General features: G+C 40.9%; 1 protein-coding gene across 1 annotated transcript in view; it reads left to right on the forward strand.

Annotated features, from left to right (window-relative positions):
• Positions 1-17,019, forward strand: part of shtn3 (shootin 3) — a 45,269-nt gene that overhangs the window by 16,258 nt on the left and 11,992 nt on the right. The window contains 9 exon segments of the mRNA XM_055160071.1: positions 6,198-6,292; positions 6,437-6,605; positions 7,450-7,547; positions 9,809-9,890; positions 9,974-10,068; positions 11,434-11,580; positions 13,767-13,920; positions 16,122-16,247; positions 16,250-16,283. Of these exon segments, the coding sequence (XP_055016046.1) occupies positions 6,198-6,292; positions 6,437-6,605; positions 7,450-7,547; positions 9,809-9,890; positions 9,974-10,068; positions 11,434-11,580; positions 13,767-13,920; positions 16,122-16,247; positions 16,250-16,283 (1,000 nt within the window).

Genomic DNA, 17,019 nt, shown 5'->3' on the forward strand with positions numbered 1-17,019 from the left:
TCTGGTTCTAGTCTTTGCTTAGTCCTGGTTTAGACCCGGTTTAGACCTAGTTTAGACCCAGTTTAGACCTGATTTTAGTCCTGGTTTAGACCCGGTTCTAGTCTTGGTTTAGTCCTGGTTTAGACCCAGTTTAGACCTGGTTTAGACCTGGTTTTAGTCCTGGTTTTAGTCCTGTTTATATCTGGTTTCTAGTCTTGGTTTTAGTCCTGGTTTAGTTTACCTGGTTTTAGATCTGGTTCTAGTTTAGTCCTGGTTTTAGTCCTGGTTTAGTTTATCCTGGTTTAGACCTGGTTTAGTCCTGGTTTAGTCCTGGATTAGATTTAGTTCCTGATGGTTTAGTCCTGGTTTAGACCTGGTTTAGACCTGGTTTAGACCTGGTTTAGACCTGGTTTAGACCTGGTTTAGTCCTGGTTTAGACCTGGTTTAGACCTGGTTTAGACCTGGTTTTAGTCCTGGTTTAGATCTGGTTTTAGTCCTGGTGTGGATCAGATTTAGTTCTGATTTTAGTCCTGGTTTAGTCCTGGTTTAGACCTGGTTTAGTCCTGGTTTAGACCTGGTTTAGACCTGGTTTAGACCTGGTTTAGACCTGGTTTAGTCCTGGTTTAGTCCTGGTTTAGACCTGGTTTAGTCCTGGTTTATGTTCTGGTTTTGAATCTCTTCATTTTTCCGCTCATCACATTTACTTCAGTGGGTTTTATCACAGTCGGTCGGTGAGTTCAGTGTCTTGAACGACACCGGAAGTCGTCATCGCGTGTTTCCAAACGTGTTCCCGGTTTGTGACGAAATCGTGAATAGAACCAATTTGCAGTTAACGAAAAAACCCAACTCCAGGTGCGTTTGTGACGAGGAAACGACATCAGAACATAAATCAGAAAACAGTGTAACATGGCCCTTTAAACTTTAATCTCTTTATTTATTTATTGTGTGAGATAAAATTTGAATTGAATAACAGTGGTTTTGAGTTGTGTTGCTGTTGGATGTTCTGGAAGTCTAATCTTGGTTTAGTCCTGGTTTAGTCCTGGTTTAGACCTGGTTTAGACCTGGTTTTAGACCTGGTTTTAGACCTGGTTTTAGACCTGGTTTAGTCCTGGTTTAGTCCTAGTTTAGTCCTGGTTTAGACCCAGTTTAGACCCAGTTTAGACCTGGTTTTAGTCCTGGTTTAGACCTGGTTTTAGATCTGGTTCTAGTCTTTGCTTAGTCCTGGTTTAGACCCGGTTTAGACCTAGTTTAGACCCAGTTTAGACCTGATTTTAGTCCTGGTTTAGACCCGGTTTAGACCTGGTTTAGACCTGGTTTTAGTCCTGGTTTTAGTCCTGGTTTAGATCTGGTTCTAGTCTTGGTTTAGTCCTGGTTTAGACCCGGTTTAGACCTGGTTTAGACCTGGTTTTAGTCCTGGTTTTAGTCCTGGTTTAGATCTGGTTCTAGTCTTGGTTTAGTCCTGGTTTAGACCCAGTTTAGACCTGGTTTAGACCTGGTTTTAGTCCTGGTTTTAGTCCTGTTTATATCTGGTTCTAGTCTTGGTTTAGTCCTGGTTTAGACCTGGTTTAGATCTGGTTCTAGTCTTGGTTTAGTCCTGGTTTAGACCCGGTTTAGACCTGGTTTAGACCTGGTTTTAGTCCTGGTGTGGATCAGATTTAGTTCTGATTTTAGTCCTGGTTTAGACCTGGTTTAGACCTGGTTTAGTCCTGGTTTAGACCTGGTTTAGACCTGGTTTAGTCCTGGTTTAGACCTGGTTTAGTCCCGGTTTTAGACCTGGTTTAGTCCTGGTTTAGACCTGGTTTAGTCCGGTTTAGTCCTGGTTTTAGACCTGGTTTAGACCTGGTTTAGTTTAGACCTGGTTTAGTCCTGGTTTATGTTCTGTTTGAATCTCTTCATTTTCCCGCTCATCACATTTACTTCAGTGGGTTTTATCACAGTCGGTCGGTGAGTTCAGTGTCTTGAACGACACCGGAAGTCGTCATCGCGTGTTTCCAAACGTGTTCCCGGTTTGTGACGAAATCGTGAATAGAACCAATTTGCAGTTAACGAAAAAACCCAACTCCAGGTGCGTTTGTGACGAGGAAACGACATCAGAACATAAATCAGAAAACAGCGTAACATGGCCCTTTAAACTTTAATCTCTTTATTTATTTATTTTGCAGACATAATGTGGATCAGATTAAGTCTTGAGTATTGATCGATGTGAGCTGAGAGGCTGGTTTCCTGTGCGCTGAAAATGAGAGCGGACGCTGTAAAAAGCTCTAACTACATCCATTCTTCACTGCGGAAATTAAAGGGCCCATATTAGGCTTTTTTTCTGATCATAAACAGACGTGGAGTTGTGTTTTGTTGTTTTTTTTGGAAGTGCTCCACTGTGTTTTTAAACTCCACGCACCTTCACTAGAATCATTTGGATCATTTCAGCTCTGGAGTCGCTGATCTCTACTCAAAAACGACAGCTTCATGACATCACAAGGCGGAACGGAGCGATTTGAGCTTTGGAGACGCAGACAGACTAATAATAAAAAGTTACTCGAACATGTGAATGAAACAAAACACAACTGCAGGTCTGTTTTTGAGGAGAAAACTAAAGACTCAACCAAGTTATCATGGAGCGATACCCAATCCAGCAAATTTTTCAAGATCAGCGTCGATCTTCGATTCCAGTATCGGTATCGGTGCATCCTTAATCACAATTGCAATGTTTTTCCCAAATCATTTAGCCTTACTTTCCAAATAAAATACAATACAAAAACATAAAAGACAATTTGTATTAAAAAAAAAAATCATTATGACCCATATTTAGCTAAATTAATTTCAAGCAATTTTCACTTTTGAGTTGGAATAAAACTTGGCGAGAAGAAAATTCAGTTTGTCGACTGGACAGAAGTTAGTTTGGTTGACGACGTTTCGCAGCTCATCCAGACTGCTTCTTCAGTTCTGGTCAGACGCTGGTGGACACTTCCTTATATCAAGAGAATCCTTCCCTAAACAGAAACGGAGACTAAGGCTACGTTCAGACTGCAGGACTTAACGCTCAATTTCAATTTTTTTGTGAAATCCGATGTTTTTTCGAGGTCGTTCACATTTCCAGTTAAATGTGACTTGTATGTGACTCCAGTGTGAACATTAAACGGCCCAAAAGTGTCCCGCATGTGACACTGGAGACACGACGACGTCCGCAGCGATGTTGTCCAAACATGGACGCAGCATCGAGCACCTGGAGATTTTAAAGTTCCTCTCGTACCGGAGCCAGAACATGAACAACTTACTTGTTTTAAGGAGGAGATTGAGAAGGAGAAGGACGAGGTTTTTGGTCGTGGTGTTTTGTGGGACAGCGGCAGCGACGTCCGTTGAAAGGAACGTGTGGATGTGGAGACGGAGCCAAGAGTGGTGAGTGGTGATGTGCTTCACTTCAGTGACATGGAGTTCATTAACAATTTTCACCTACTTCAGCGCAGAATAGTGACGTTTGTGTCTTGTTGATAACGTGTAGGTGGATGAATGCACTTTGGCCGTTCACACTGAAGTCACATGTCAAAAGATCAGATATGTATCAGTTTCAGGAGCACATATCCAAGTGTCCTGGGTCACATTTGAAAAAAATCAGATCTGTGTCGTTCAGACTGTCAATAAAAGATCAGATACAGGAACATAGGGGCCAAAAAATTTGATTTGGGTCACTTCAGGCTGCAGTCTGAATCTCCTATTTACACGTCCATCCTCAAACCTAAATCAAAACAAACAAGAGAACAACAGGTGTATCCAGGTCAGGTCCAGAGGTGTGGAAGCTCCATTATGGACATGAATTGTTCTGTTAATTAGACCCCACACCCTGTACAGGTCAATAGGCCGAACTAACAAACAGAAACTGCAAACAAGTGTGTGTGTTAGTTTCAGAGGAGTTATTTAGATCCTCCCTGCAGACAGATATAAGGAAGTTTCCACCAGCGTCTGACCAGAACAGAAGAAGCAGCTTGGATGATCTGAAAAACGTCGTCAACCAAACTAACTTTTGTCCAGTCAACAAACTGAATTTCTCCTCACCACGTTTGAGGATGGAGTTGTAAATAAGAGATAGATGGTGTCTGAGGTCTCCATTTCTGTTTAGAGGAGGATTCTCTTTCTTAACTAAAATGGCTTCTTTCACTCCCCTCTCAAACCAATTCTTTTCTCTGGCTCAGATCTGTACCTCGCTGTCCTTAAATGAGTGGCCCGTGGCTTTTAAGTGGAGATGTACAGCAGACTGAGGTCCTGTGTTGCTCTCTCGTCTGTGTTGGTTCATCCTCTTGTGAAGTGTCTGTTTAGTTTCTCCAGTGTAGCGTTCACTTCAGTCTTCACTACACTGAATGGAGTGGACCACATTGCTTGGAATAAAACTATTAGAAAGTCACTTTTTAGTGCAGCACACAACAAACAACAACTAGCTCCAAAAGGCGGAGGAAATTTTAGTGGAAGTGTCTTATATGATTCTTTATTATTGCCCAAATTACTGCTAGAGAACAAGAGTTTGATTGTCATTGTTGGAGACAGTGTGGCCACTCAAACATCAATCACTCTCAGATTTTTTGGACATGTACAAAATGTATGTCATTCTAGGACAGTGTGTGTTTGGAAAAATAGATACGATCTTGACTTATGTTGTCCCCAAGGACCCAAAGATATTTTTGTTTTGTCTGCCTGGAGAGGCGATCGAAAAAGCGGACAGATACCTTTTTAAGATTCTGACACTGGCGTCAAAAAAAGCAATAACAAGAAGTTGGCTTTAAAAGGACCCACCACCAGTGAATGAGTGCTTAGGCATAATAAAAGAAATATATTCCATGGAACGACTGACTTTTTTTCTACGACTCAAAGGACATTTCTTCATTAAATTATATTAAATTATAAACAAAAAGAGACTTGACTTCTACTTCCTTATTACAATGGAACAGTGCCCCAAGCTTTGTATTTGTTTGTTTGTTATACAAAACGTAAAGGTTGTATAGAGGATTTTCCAAGGAACGAGAAATCCAGCGGCTGTTTGTCCTTTTTCAAATGTTGCGCATGTGTGAAACCACCTCCCCTCCCCTACAGCTCCTACGTAGAAACGCCTCCTCCCTCCTCCTCCTTACGCCAGAAACAGGTTTGTTTACAGCCGGTGAACTGCACATGACTTGTAAACAACTAACTACAGTGTTGGTTAGACAAGAGAGCGGAGAAGTGAGAGAGAGGAGCAGGGGAAGAGTGGATCGGGCAGCGGGGAGAGGAGCAGGAAAGGGGTGCAGAGAAGGTTGCGCGGAGATTCAGTGTGAATGAACTAGCTACAACACGCAGCAGCAAGCGGACTCTTTCTTTGCCTTGAAAATTACGTTTTCAGACATAGGATATCACTTTCGTGTCCTGAAAAACGTTTGTGTAGCTCTTGGAAATAAAGTACGTTTTCATAATAAGCAGAAGTTTCCTGTCCAGGAGTAATTTGTGGACCAGTGGTTCAGTCTTTAGACCCTTCGTCTGCTTCAGTCGCGCCATCGCTGGAATGAATCTTCAAGAATCACCTTAGTTTGGCTTCGCTGCTTTTCCCCTTGTCTTCTTCTTTCAGCGACCTCAAAAACAGACTTTCTTTTGCGGCGAACTGCTCCTGGATTCTTGTCGCCATTGCAACAAACTTTGTGCGAACTGCGAGGAAGATATAGGTCAAAAAAAGCCGCTAAGAACTGTTGTGTTGGTGGAGTAAACAGCGTCTGTGCGTCTGTGGACTGTGTGACAGTCGTACGTAAACCACGTACCGGCGGCGCAGGCAAGTCAGTTACACTAGAAACGTAGGGAGTTTGATTGACAGCCTGTCAGCTCACAGATAACGAGGCAGTGTCGTTATTTATTGGCAAATGTTTAGCCCCACCACGTCCAGAGTTGATGAATTTTTATTCTCTTTTTTTTGGTCATCATAATTACAAGGCGACTGCATCTTTATAATCTATCATTGACAATTTGAAACCAAAAAAAAATCCTCCATACAAACTTTAAGTAAACTTAAGTAAAAAAAAAAAAAAAAGTTAGGAAACCATGTCCCTCATTTTTAAATATTACTGCCTAATTGTTCGAGTTTACAGTGTAGTATTTTTAACCGTTTAACTTTTAACCATTCATTGTATTCAGAATACTGTGGTCGACCGGCAGGGACAGACAGGTGAAGTACACAGAATCATTTTTTTTGTGTGTAATTTTCTGTGTTTCAGTGTCTCAGATGGTGATCGAGGAGGTGAGCGTCCTTCAGACCCAACTGGAGATCGAGAAGTCGTGCAGAGAGAACGCAGAGGCTCTGGCCACAAAGGTCTCACCAACTTATTATGTTTTTATTAAAGGTGCACTGCGTAACATTTCTAGCAGAGGGTCCGTCACCTGCTTGTTTAATTCACACACGCTCTCGTAAATGTTCAAAATACAAATAATAATATTCTTATTTCTCTCTCTTCAGCTGAACAGTGAGAACAGGAAGCTCAAGTACCTGAGTTTGTCCTCGCGCCCATGTTTGGACGAGTTCCTGCCCAGCATCTCCGACTGCATCGTCACGGAAACGGAGACGGACGCCATGGAGACGGACGGCGGCCATGACACCTTTGCACAGTATCAGCAACAAGTCAAAGGTAAAACGGAGAGAAAATATTGATATTATTATATATGTGTGCAATTTAACCTTTAACTTTTGCATAGAATGTGTAAATAAATCTACAAGAAATAAAGTAGTAAAAGTAGTAGTAGTAGTAGTTTTAAGGGAAATTTCAGAACTTTTGTGTTGAGAAATATTTTTATTTTTACAGTTTCAACAACATCAAATCTATGTTCAGAATATTTTAAAAACATCAGTACAATCTTCAAAAAATAATTGCGACAGAGAATGGTATTAGGGATATAACAGATTTTTTTTGTTTTTTTTTGTTTTTTATATGGTTTGAGCCCTTTACTAAGTTGTACCTTTTACCTTATACTTTTTTAGTTTGTTTATTATTTTTCCTTTTGCCTCTTGAGTCTGAAGCCTGACTGATAAATAAATAAATTAAAGGTGCACTGTGTAACTTTTCTGGTGGAGGGTTGTCTCCATGGTGATGTCTTTGCTTTACCTGGGATTTTCCACAGTAAGACATTCAACAAATATATTGTGTTTGTCTGTTTGTGTTCATTTACAGGTGTTTTTATTTCTCAAAACTACTGCAAAACATGTATTATTACTGTGAGCGGGTCTACTTCTCCACAGATCTGACCTGTAACTTGGCCGGGTCGTGTGGGCTGCTTGTCTCCTTGGAAACAGTTAAATTAAAAGCCATACTGTAGAACATTTTAGGAAAAAAAACAACAACGTGGAGTCAAGCAAGTGGTGGACCCTCTACCTAAAATGTTACACAGTGTTCCTTTAATAATAATATATTTTTTAAAAAGTTCTCTTTAAAAGTGCGTTGTAGAAGGTTAAATCTTTAGTGTGTTTGTGCGCAGAGCTGAGGGAGACGGTGAACAGTCTGCTGGAGGAGAAGAAAACTTTAGTGTGTCAAGTCCACGAGCAGCAGAGACTCATCACAGAACTCACCACACAGGTACAGACAGTGTTGTGGAGTAACAGATTACATGTACCGGAGTTACGTAATCAGAGTACAAATGATGAGTAACTGTATTCAGTTACAGTTACTGTTTCAGTGAGTGGTAATTGGATTACAGTTACTTTGTTGAAATAAATGGATTACACAGAGGTAGTTTCCTGTTTTCACATTTTTCTTTTTTTTTTCTTTTCGGTAATTCCACTCATTGCCGGACACTAAACCAGGATTAAAACCAGGTCTAAACTATGTCTCAAACAGGATTTAACAGGACTAAATCCTGCTGTGTGGACGTGTCTCCTCGTCTTCTATCAATAATATTTTTTATTTGGTTCAGTAAAGTCTGGGCTTTTCATTTTCTTTTATCAGACAAAACATCTTATGTTACGATTCCCTCGTCTTTGTTTCTCTACAGCAAATCAAGTAATCCAAAGTATTCAGATTACATTACTCACTTTAAATAATTTAATGGATTACGTTACAAACTACATTTTGGTGTGTGTAATCTGTAATCTGTAGGGGATTACATTTTAAAAGTGACCCTCCCAACACCGGGTATGGCTTATGCTAACGCTAACGCTAACAATAATACATGCATCACGAATTTCAGACTTCAGGTCATCGCACAATTCACACTGGGAAGGATTTTCCAAAAAAGTGAGCATCAAACCTCCATGTTTGTTTTCCCAGTGGGATGTGTCTATTGTCAAAGTCGATCTTTTCAAGTCTTTTGAACCATATCACTTTTGTTTCTGGTTCTGATATTGTCATATTTTAGTTTTGGGATTCGGACATCGATAATCGTGTGGTTGTTGGATCCTGACAGCGAAAAACGGCTCGAGAAATTTGTTTGCGAACTCCATAAATGCAAAAGTGAATCAGATGTGTGTGACTCAAACCTCCGTTCAAACTGTTTCTCTTCCCAACGGAATTGAAAAATAGTGAAAGGTGAAGGCGACGGGCAGGATTGATCCACAGGAAGAACCAAAAAGGAAAACTTTGACTGACTAAATCATCCCGAGTTTGCAGTGAACATTTTGTATGTGGAGCGACGACAAAACAAAATCCCGTTTGTTAAGTGAAAGGTGCAGAAGACAAACAGACTGAGCTGCACTTTCTTGTTCTTGTGGTTTTACAGCAACATCACGTCTTGGTCTCTTTGCAGCGGAAGGTGTTTCTTGGTGAACAGTTGGTGCCTTTCGCTTTAACGTTAACTTTTTAAATTCATAACCGAGGTTGAGCGAGGGATCGGGATTTGTTGGCAATGCGCACCGACGCGTTTGTGGTTTGACGGGAAGCGAGAGACGAGGGAATGAAGAGAAAGAAACAGACGTGATGAAGGAGCGAACAGACAGAACCCGTAATCATCCTCCGAGTCCAAACCAACGTCTGTCTGTCTGTAAAAGCTGCACTGCTCCTCGCAACAGACACACGTGCAACATCATTTGAATGAAATAATATAATCCAGGCTTTGGCTTGAGCTCGCTTCCTGGAATACTCCCTGTGGTCTGTTTGTGATGAGGAAACAACATTAGAACAGAGATTAGAAGTTGGCATAATATTGTCCCTTTATGGATTGGCAAAATTACAATATTATTTAAAATTAGGTTAGGTTAAGTCGCTTTATTCATACCTGTAGGTAAATTTGCTTTGCAGATTTGAGAGGCAGGTTCCACATTTCACATTTCATTCATCCACAAAACACACATAAAATCACAATTACAAAATAAAGTGTTACAGATGCTCCAGTGCAGAATGGATTGTTCCATAAACAACCAATTAAATTCATCCATCACGCTTGGCTAAAATCACAATAAATCTTAAATATGTTAAAAAACACACAATCTTAGATAAATAGATTACAATTTATTCATAAGTACGACAGCAGCCGGAATGAAGCTCCTTTTTCTATTTCAAAAAAATGTCTATTATCAGGTAATTCTCAAATTTAACATCACCATCGAACCAATGCAAATAGAGACTTTTAAAATTCAATTCAATCACTTGATTTATTCCTGAGGGGCACTTAAAGGGCCCGCAGAGGAGCAGAGTTACATAATAAAAGGTGCACTTAAAATCAATCATAAGAAGCGTGCGCAGAGTTAAGAACCGTGCTCACGTTAAAGTGCCGAGATGTTACAGTGATGGAGAGAGCGTGGGAGTGAGGAGCTGAAGTGTTCTTGAATCAGGCCCCACTTGAAGACAGAGTCCAAACTGTGTGATAATGTGTTAATAAAAACATGTGACTGTCCCGACCCCAGACGCAGAGGGACCAGACCGAGATCTCAGAGCTCAGAGAGACCGTGGAGAGTCAGAAGAAAACCATCAAGAGGTTCAACAGAGGTCGGTCACTGTCTACGAGAAGATAACTCCACTTTTTTATATGTGACACTTTCTAAACCTTTGTGTTGTGTTTTGTTGTTCAGTGTCTGTGATGGCGGCGCAGGAGTTCGAGGAGGTGAAGGAGCAGCTGGACCTGGAGCAGAGCCTCAGAGTCAAAGCTGAAGACTACGCACACGAGGTACAAACATGTTTGACTTTGCCGCAGTCGTCGTTGTTTATGTAACAGGCAATCTGCAAATAACTCGCTGTAAATACCAAACTGCAGACAGTGAAACTCCGACGTTAACCATGAGACATATGTATCTGTTGAATACATTTTTATATCAGATGCATTAACTTGAATTTTTGGCCTTGCTGTTTACTTCTGCTTGACCGGGTCCATAAGAAAACCAAAATGTATGACTTGCTTAGGATTCTGCGTGAACTGTTTTGTAAATTTTCAATAGAAGTCCCAGTACAGACATACTGTAAAACAGAGGTGCTCACACTTTTTCAGCATGCGAGTTACTTACAAAATGACCAAGTCATAATGATCTACCTAAAGCCAAGCAAACTGCACTGAAACACTCTGTGCCCCTTTTTTGGACCCTCACCCACAGTTTGAGAACCTCTTCTTTAAGAGAACTTCCTCTGGCACTTTACACAAAACTGTGAAAAAAGTGAAGGAAGATTTTTAAACCTGTTTTTTAAAGTTCCAAACTGGAGTTACATTCTTTTGTGGTTTTGCAGTGATATTTACCAGCCTCTGCACGTTTACCAAACCAAACGCACATCGTGACAAACACAGATGCATTTGTCACTTTTGTTAGACAAACTTCAGCCAAATGTGGCAGTAGGTCTGTTCTGTAGATCCGCTCTATGCTGTAGACCTGCTTTGTGCCAACACTGGAACACAAATTTAGACTGGTTTTTGCTCCACGTTTGGTCTTGCTCTTCCAATCAGCCGCACTGTGGGAGGGGCTTGTGTTCGCTGTACGCAGGAAGGAGCGAGAGCGTGAAAAGGCGAGGGGCGGCGTGCTGACGTGAGGCAGATGGACAGGTAGGATGTTTAGGAAGTTGAACCTGCCCTGTGATGCACGCTGGTACACGAGGGCACACGCTGTCGCAGACGAGCCGTGCGTAGGGAGCGTGTGTGTTTGTGATGCGCCGTAGAGTCTCCGCGGGTTTCAAATGAGCGCACAGGCCGCACTGAGACGCCCCACACGCTCCTGCACCCGCTACAAGTTTATTACCAACAGCAGCGGCCGTAATGAAATATGATCACACTTGTTGAGTGTCAGACCTCGAGTGAGAGACAAGACCGAGTCCAAACGCGAGTCCGAGACAAGACACGGCGATCTACCCACACGACCTTGGCGATCGACTGGTAGATCACGATCGACGTATTGAGCACCACTGCAAAAGGGTCAAAAAGAAAGCGCTGTGTCAGGAAACTGAGGATTAACTTTGGAGACTGTAAACTGTTTAAAATCACGTACAGCCCCTTTGTATGAGTTGTGTCGTGTCTGAATCCACACACTGATATTTGTGTGTGTTTGTGCAGATGTTGGTGAAGCAGAAGGAGGCGAATCGTCAGAGCATGGTCCTGATGCAGAGCTGTGAGCCCAGTGAGCAGCTCCTCAGAGCCCTGGACGACCTCGCTACTGCCACCAAGAGGCTGGAGGAGGAGAGGAGACAGCACCACACACAGGTACAGACTCCACATCTCCATCTGTATATTTCTGCGTAAACAGTTAATTTGCATAAGCTCAGACCTGGAGTTGTGTTTTGTTTCATTTACACATGTTTCAGTAACACTTTATTATTAGTCTGTTTACATCTCCAAAGCTCAAAATGCTCTGCTCCACCTTGTGACGTCGACAGCTCCTTTTATCTTTAGTTCAGTAGAGATTGGCAATTACAAGTTGGAACAGAGGTTTTTTTTACGTTTGAGAGAAGAACTCAGTCTAAATCTGCGGCGTTTGTGTGTTAAACTTGTGAGAATGAAACAAAACACAACTCTGGGTCTGTTTGTGATGAGGAAACAAAATTAGAACATAGATCAGGAAATCTTTTCTATGTCCCCTTTTTTAGTCAAACAATCGATCAGTGGGACATGTGTCTGAATGACTAGCACTCATGCCTCACAGCAAAAAGGTTCCAGGTTCGATCCCCGGGTCGCCTGGGCCTTTCTGTGTGGAGTTTGCATGTTTCTCCCTGTGTCTGGATGGGTTTCCTCTGGACGCTCCGGTTTCCCCCATCAACCCAAAACATGTTACAGAACAGTTGATAGTCAAGGTCAATTAAATATAATCAATCAATGAACCTGTCCAGGGCACTGGACTAGTGGCAAGACACTTCACCCACATTGCCTAGTATGAAAGTGGGGTGTGTGAGTGATGGTGGTGGTTGGATTGACCGTTGGCTGCGCCTCTGTCAGTCTGCCCCAGGGCAGCTGTGGCTACAACAGTAGTTTACCATCACCAGGTTTAGAGCGAATGAATAATGCTGAATAATGCTCTGTAAAGTGTCTTTGTGACAAAAATGTCTGTGAAAAGCGCTATATAAATGGAGACTTGTCTTTATACGGAAGCCCTGAGAGGCAAAGAGAGAGAAAAAAAAGAGGCAGGTCATTTGGGCTCTATTTTCTAAGTTTTTTTTTTTTTTTTCACCAACTCAAAAAAAAAAAAAAAAAAAATTCTACACAATTTTTTTTTCTCTTTTTTTTTTTCCCACCGTTGATATGGCTGATGAAGAAAAAAAAAAAAAGAGTTCAAGTGTTTTTCCAGTATATTCCTGTAAGTACCAAACTTTAGCTCATGGTGTTGGGACACAAGAGGCTGGGATTCAAAGCTCACCTGCTCCTCCTTACATTTTTTTTTTTTCTTCATCAGCCACATCAACGGTGAAAAAAAAAAAACAAGAGATTAAAAAAAAAAAAAAAAATTGTAGAATTTTTTTTTGTAGAAATTTGTAGGATTTTTTTATTTTTTATTTTTTTTTTAGGAAAAAAAATTGTAGGTAACTTTTGCCTCTCAGGGCTTCCGTATCTTTAGTCGAATTCAGTAAATATAAAATCGCAAAGACTTACCTAAATATACTTATACCTAAATTTCATGTACCACTTAGAAAGTACTTTTCCTGTCCTGTTAGAAAACTACAAGAAAACTACAAGAACAAACCACAAAACTAAAGACAAGAAGTTTTTTCTTTCTTGTTTCCTTTTACAGTGGTGAAAGAAATACTCCGTTAAATAAAAGTACAGATTCTGGAGCAAAAAACAAAAAAAATATACCCACATAAAAGTAAAAGCTCACATGAAAAAATCTACTTAAGTAACAGTATTAAGAGCGGATTTTGAGATCTAATAAAGCTTGAATGAATGATTATTTGGACAGTAATGCACAGAACATGCAGAGAAAACGTAATTACATAGATATAATACAAAAAATAAATATTTATTTTCCATAATAATAAACTAAATTGACACACAGATTTTACTTGTTTCTGAAAAAGGAGTGAGAGGAAGTAAATACTTAGCTTCAAATAGTAGTAGTGGTGATTTTGATACAGATTTGTGCTGAATTTTGTTCAACAGAAACAACTGTATGAATTATTTTCTGTTTTTATTTGTATATTTTTGTTTGCTCAAATTATGAAGATGTTAAAAATAAACCCTCAGCCTTTTCAGCACATCTCAAACTATAATAAAAAAAATACTTTTACTTTTCAGTTCTTTTTAAAAATGTAGTGCAGTAGAAAGTACAGATACCTGCTCTCAAATGTAGTGAAGTAAATGTAAAAAGTATCCTTGTTAAAATGTACATAAATAAAGTACAGATACTTTTGTTCCACCCCTGGTCTTTCATGGATTGTGGTTTGTGTTTTTGTGCTCAGGTGCAGCGTCTGGAGCAGCAGCTGGAGCAGAACGCTCTGCTGAAGCAGGTGGAGGCGCTGCAGAAACAGCTGCTCCTATTGGACGAGGAGAAGAAGGAGGCGGAGTCACGGCTGGAGCAGGAAGTGAGGAGGAGCGCCGAGCTGCAGCACAGAGGTGAGACATCTGCCCGGCGACAGGCCAGAGCTGGATTCTGATTGGTCCAGAATCGCTGTCCAAACACATTATTGTCGGAGCGTTTGGTACAGTTTGTGTCAGAGGAAAACAGAGAAAAACACTGGGATTTTAGTGATGATGAGACTTTCGACTCCGTGTATCAATCGTTCATTCATTTTTCAATATAAAACCAAAAATAAGAAAACGAAAAAACAACTATTTTCTTCATAGTTTGTCTCCAAAACCAAAGTTTTTGATTTTGTGTTTAAATGAATAATGGAAAAAACAGATAACGGACGATTCCGATTTCCGTGACTTAAACTGAGATGCCGAACTTTTGCACCACATACGGACTGAATCAGGACTAAACCAGGACTGAACCAGGACTAAAACAAGACTAAAACAGGACTAAAACAAGACTAAAACAAGACTAAAACAGGACTGAACAGGACTGAACCAGGACTAAAACAGGAATAAACTGGTCTCAGTCCCTGTCCCAGTCTCAGTCCGAGTCTCAGTCCTGGTCCTGGTCTGGTCCCAGTCTAAGTCCTGATCACCCGACAATCTACATAGGCACACCTCCGGGCCTGTCCCGACACTCCTGGTTTAGTCCTGGTTCAGTCCAGGTTTAGTCCTGGTTCAGTCCAGGTTTAGTCTTGGTTCAGTCTTGGTTTAGTCCTGGTTCAGTCAGTCTGGTTCAGTCTTGGTTAGTCCTGGTTCAGTCCTGGTTAGTCCTGGTTTAGTCCTGGTCAGGTTCAGTCCTGGTTCAGTCAGTTTAGTCCTGGTTCAGTCCTGGTTTAGTCCTGGGTCAGTCAGGTTTAGTCCTGGTCCTTGGTTTAGTCCTGGTTCAGTCCTGGTTCAGTCTTGGTTTAGTCCTGGTTCAGTCCTGGTTTAGTCCTGGTTCAGTCCAGGTTTAGTCCTGGTTCAGTCTTGATTTAGTCCTGGTTCAGTCTTGGTTTAGTCCTGGTTCAGTCCTGGTTTAGTCCTGGTTCAGTCCTGGTTTAGTCCTGGTTCAGTCCAGGTTTAGTCCTGGTTCAGTCCTGGTTCAGTCCAGGTTTAGTCCTGGTTCCTGGTTCCAGGTTTAGTCCTGGTCAGTCTGGTTTAGTCTGTTCAGTCCAGTTTAGTCCTGGTTCAGTCCTGGTTAGTCCTGGTTAGTCCTGGTTCAGTCTGGTCCTTTCAGTCCTGGTTCAGTCTTGGTTTAGTCCTGGTTCAGTCCTGGTTTAGTCCTGGTTCAGTCTGGTTTAGTCTGGTTCAGTCCTGTTTAGTCCTGGTCAGTCTGGTTTTAGTCCTGGTTCAGTCTTGGTTTAGTCCTGGTTCAGTCTTGGTTTAGTCCTGGTTCAGTCTTGGTTTAGTCCTGGTTCAGTCCAGTCTTGGTTTAGTCCTGGTTCAGTTCGGCATCGCAGTTTAGGTCACGGAAACAGGAAACGGCCGTTATCCGTTTTTTCCATTATTTGCTTAAACACAAAATTGAACAGTGAAAAAACAAATTGTTATCTGTTTTTTTCATTTTGGTTTTGGAAACAAATAACGAAGAAAACAGTTTTTTTTTTTGTTTTTCTTATTTTCAGTTTTATTTTGAAAAATGAATGAACGAATGACACACAGATTCTTTCTGCTCTTTTATGGAACCCGAATCTTTTGAATTGGTTTATTTCAAAGAGTCGATAACAACTGGCTCTTTTTATATTTAGTTATATGACCAAAGCCAACGTGAGAACTGTTTTACCTACAAACTAATCACAGAGAAATGACCGAAACTCACATCTGTTTAAAACTGTTCAGACTGACAGTGGGGGTGTGTTTACATGAAATTCAATAAAACTACCACTGTTTTATTAATTATTCAAAATCAAACTGTTAAAAACAAACTGTAAAATGCCAAATATGTGTTTTTGTGCACAGAGCTCTGATTCTGTGCTGATTCTTGTGTTGGTTCAGCTTTAATCAGCGTAAAAATGCACAAAAAGGAGAAAGAAAAAGATTAAAAAATGTATATTACAGTATAGTTATCATGGGCTGTTGTTTTGATATATATTAGTATATTTTTAGTATTTTTAGTATCTTTTAGCACTTTTTTCTTTGTGACTACACTATAATTTGCTTATTTAGAGGAAGTGAACTTGTTTATGTGGAGTAAAGACACATACATTTCTTTAAGTGTCATGATAATCTTAATACGTGTGTAACTTTTGTGTCCACAGTGTCTGAGCTGCAGCAGGCTCCGCCCCCTGCGCCGGTGTCAGCCCCGCCCCCTGCCCCAGGTGTAGCCCCGCCCCCCGTGCCCATCCCTCAGCCCCCGCCTCCCCCTCCTCCTCCCCCGCCCCCTCCACCCCTCCCCCGCCCTCCAGGTGTAACCCCATCAGGTGAGAGCGTCACACAAACAGTTTATTTATTAAAAAAACTAATATAACACAACATTAACTCTTTCCCCCATGAAGACGACATTTGACGACCCCCTGTTTCCTTAATGACGACTTTTGACTCCTCCGCCTGTATCACTAAAGACGAGATTTGACGACCTTTAGAAACGGCTCGGTTTTTCACATTTAAACAGAGACTGTGATCGGTAGGTCAGGGCCACTACAACCCACACTAGACTGACCAATAGGATTCAAGGATATGTTTTCGCCGATTTTTTCCGAAGTTAATCGAAGTAGTGACGATGGTAGCTTCCGGAAAAAACACAACACGAAACACAAGCGATGGAAAGATCGCGGCGCTGCGGCGCACAGTTTTAGAAATAATGAGGAGCGGACGTATTTTATGGATAAGTTTAGAGAAAGTGACTTTTATTGATTTTCAAAGTGATGATGAAGTTGATTATAAAGTGGAAAACAGCGATAGTGACGTATAACAGAATCACTACAGAAAAAAACACTTATGTGGAGCTCTGCGCACGAGAAAATAGCCAAGATGACAAATACTGGACACACACTGACGGGGAAGAGTTTTATTATTATATTATTATATTATAATAAGCTGAATGAGTTGAATAAATTAAATAAGTTGAATAAATTAAATAAGTTGAATAAGCTAAATGGAAAAAATGAATTAGGTGCACACAGGTGAACAACAGGTAAAAACAGGTGCACACTTGGC

This window comes from Boleophthalmus pectinirostris, unplaced genomic scaffold (genome assembly GCF_026225935.1).
Source record: "Boleophthalmus pectinirostris isolate CB_2022bp ecotype Guang Dong unplaced genomic scaffold, ASM2622593v1 HiC_scaffold_3, whole genome shotgun sequence".
Taxonomy (NCBI): domain Eukaryota; kingdom Metazoa; phylum Chordata; class Actinopteri; order Gobiiformes; family Gobiidae; genus Boleophthalmus; species Boleophthalmus pectinirostris.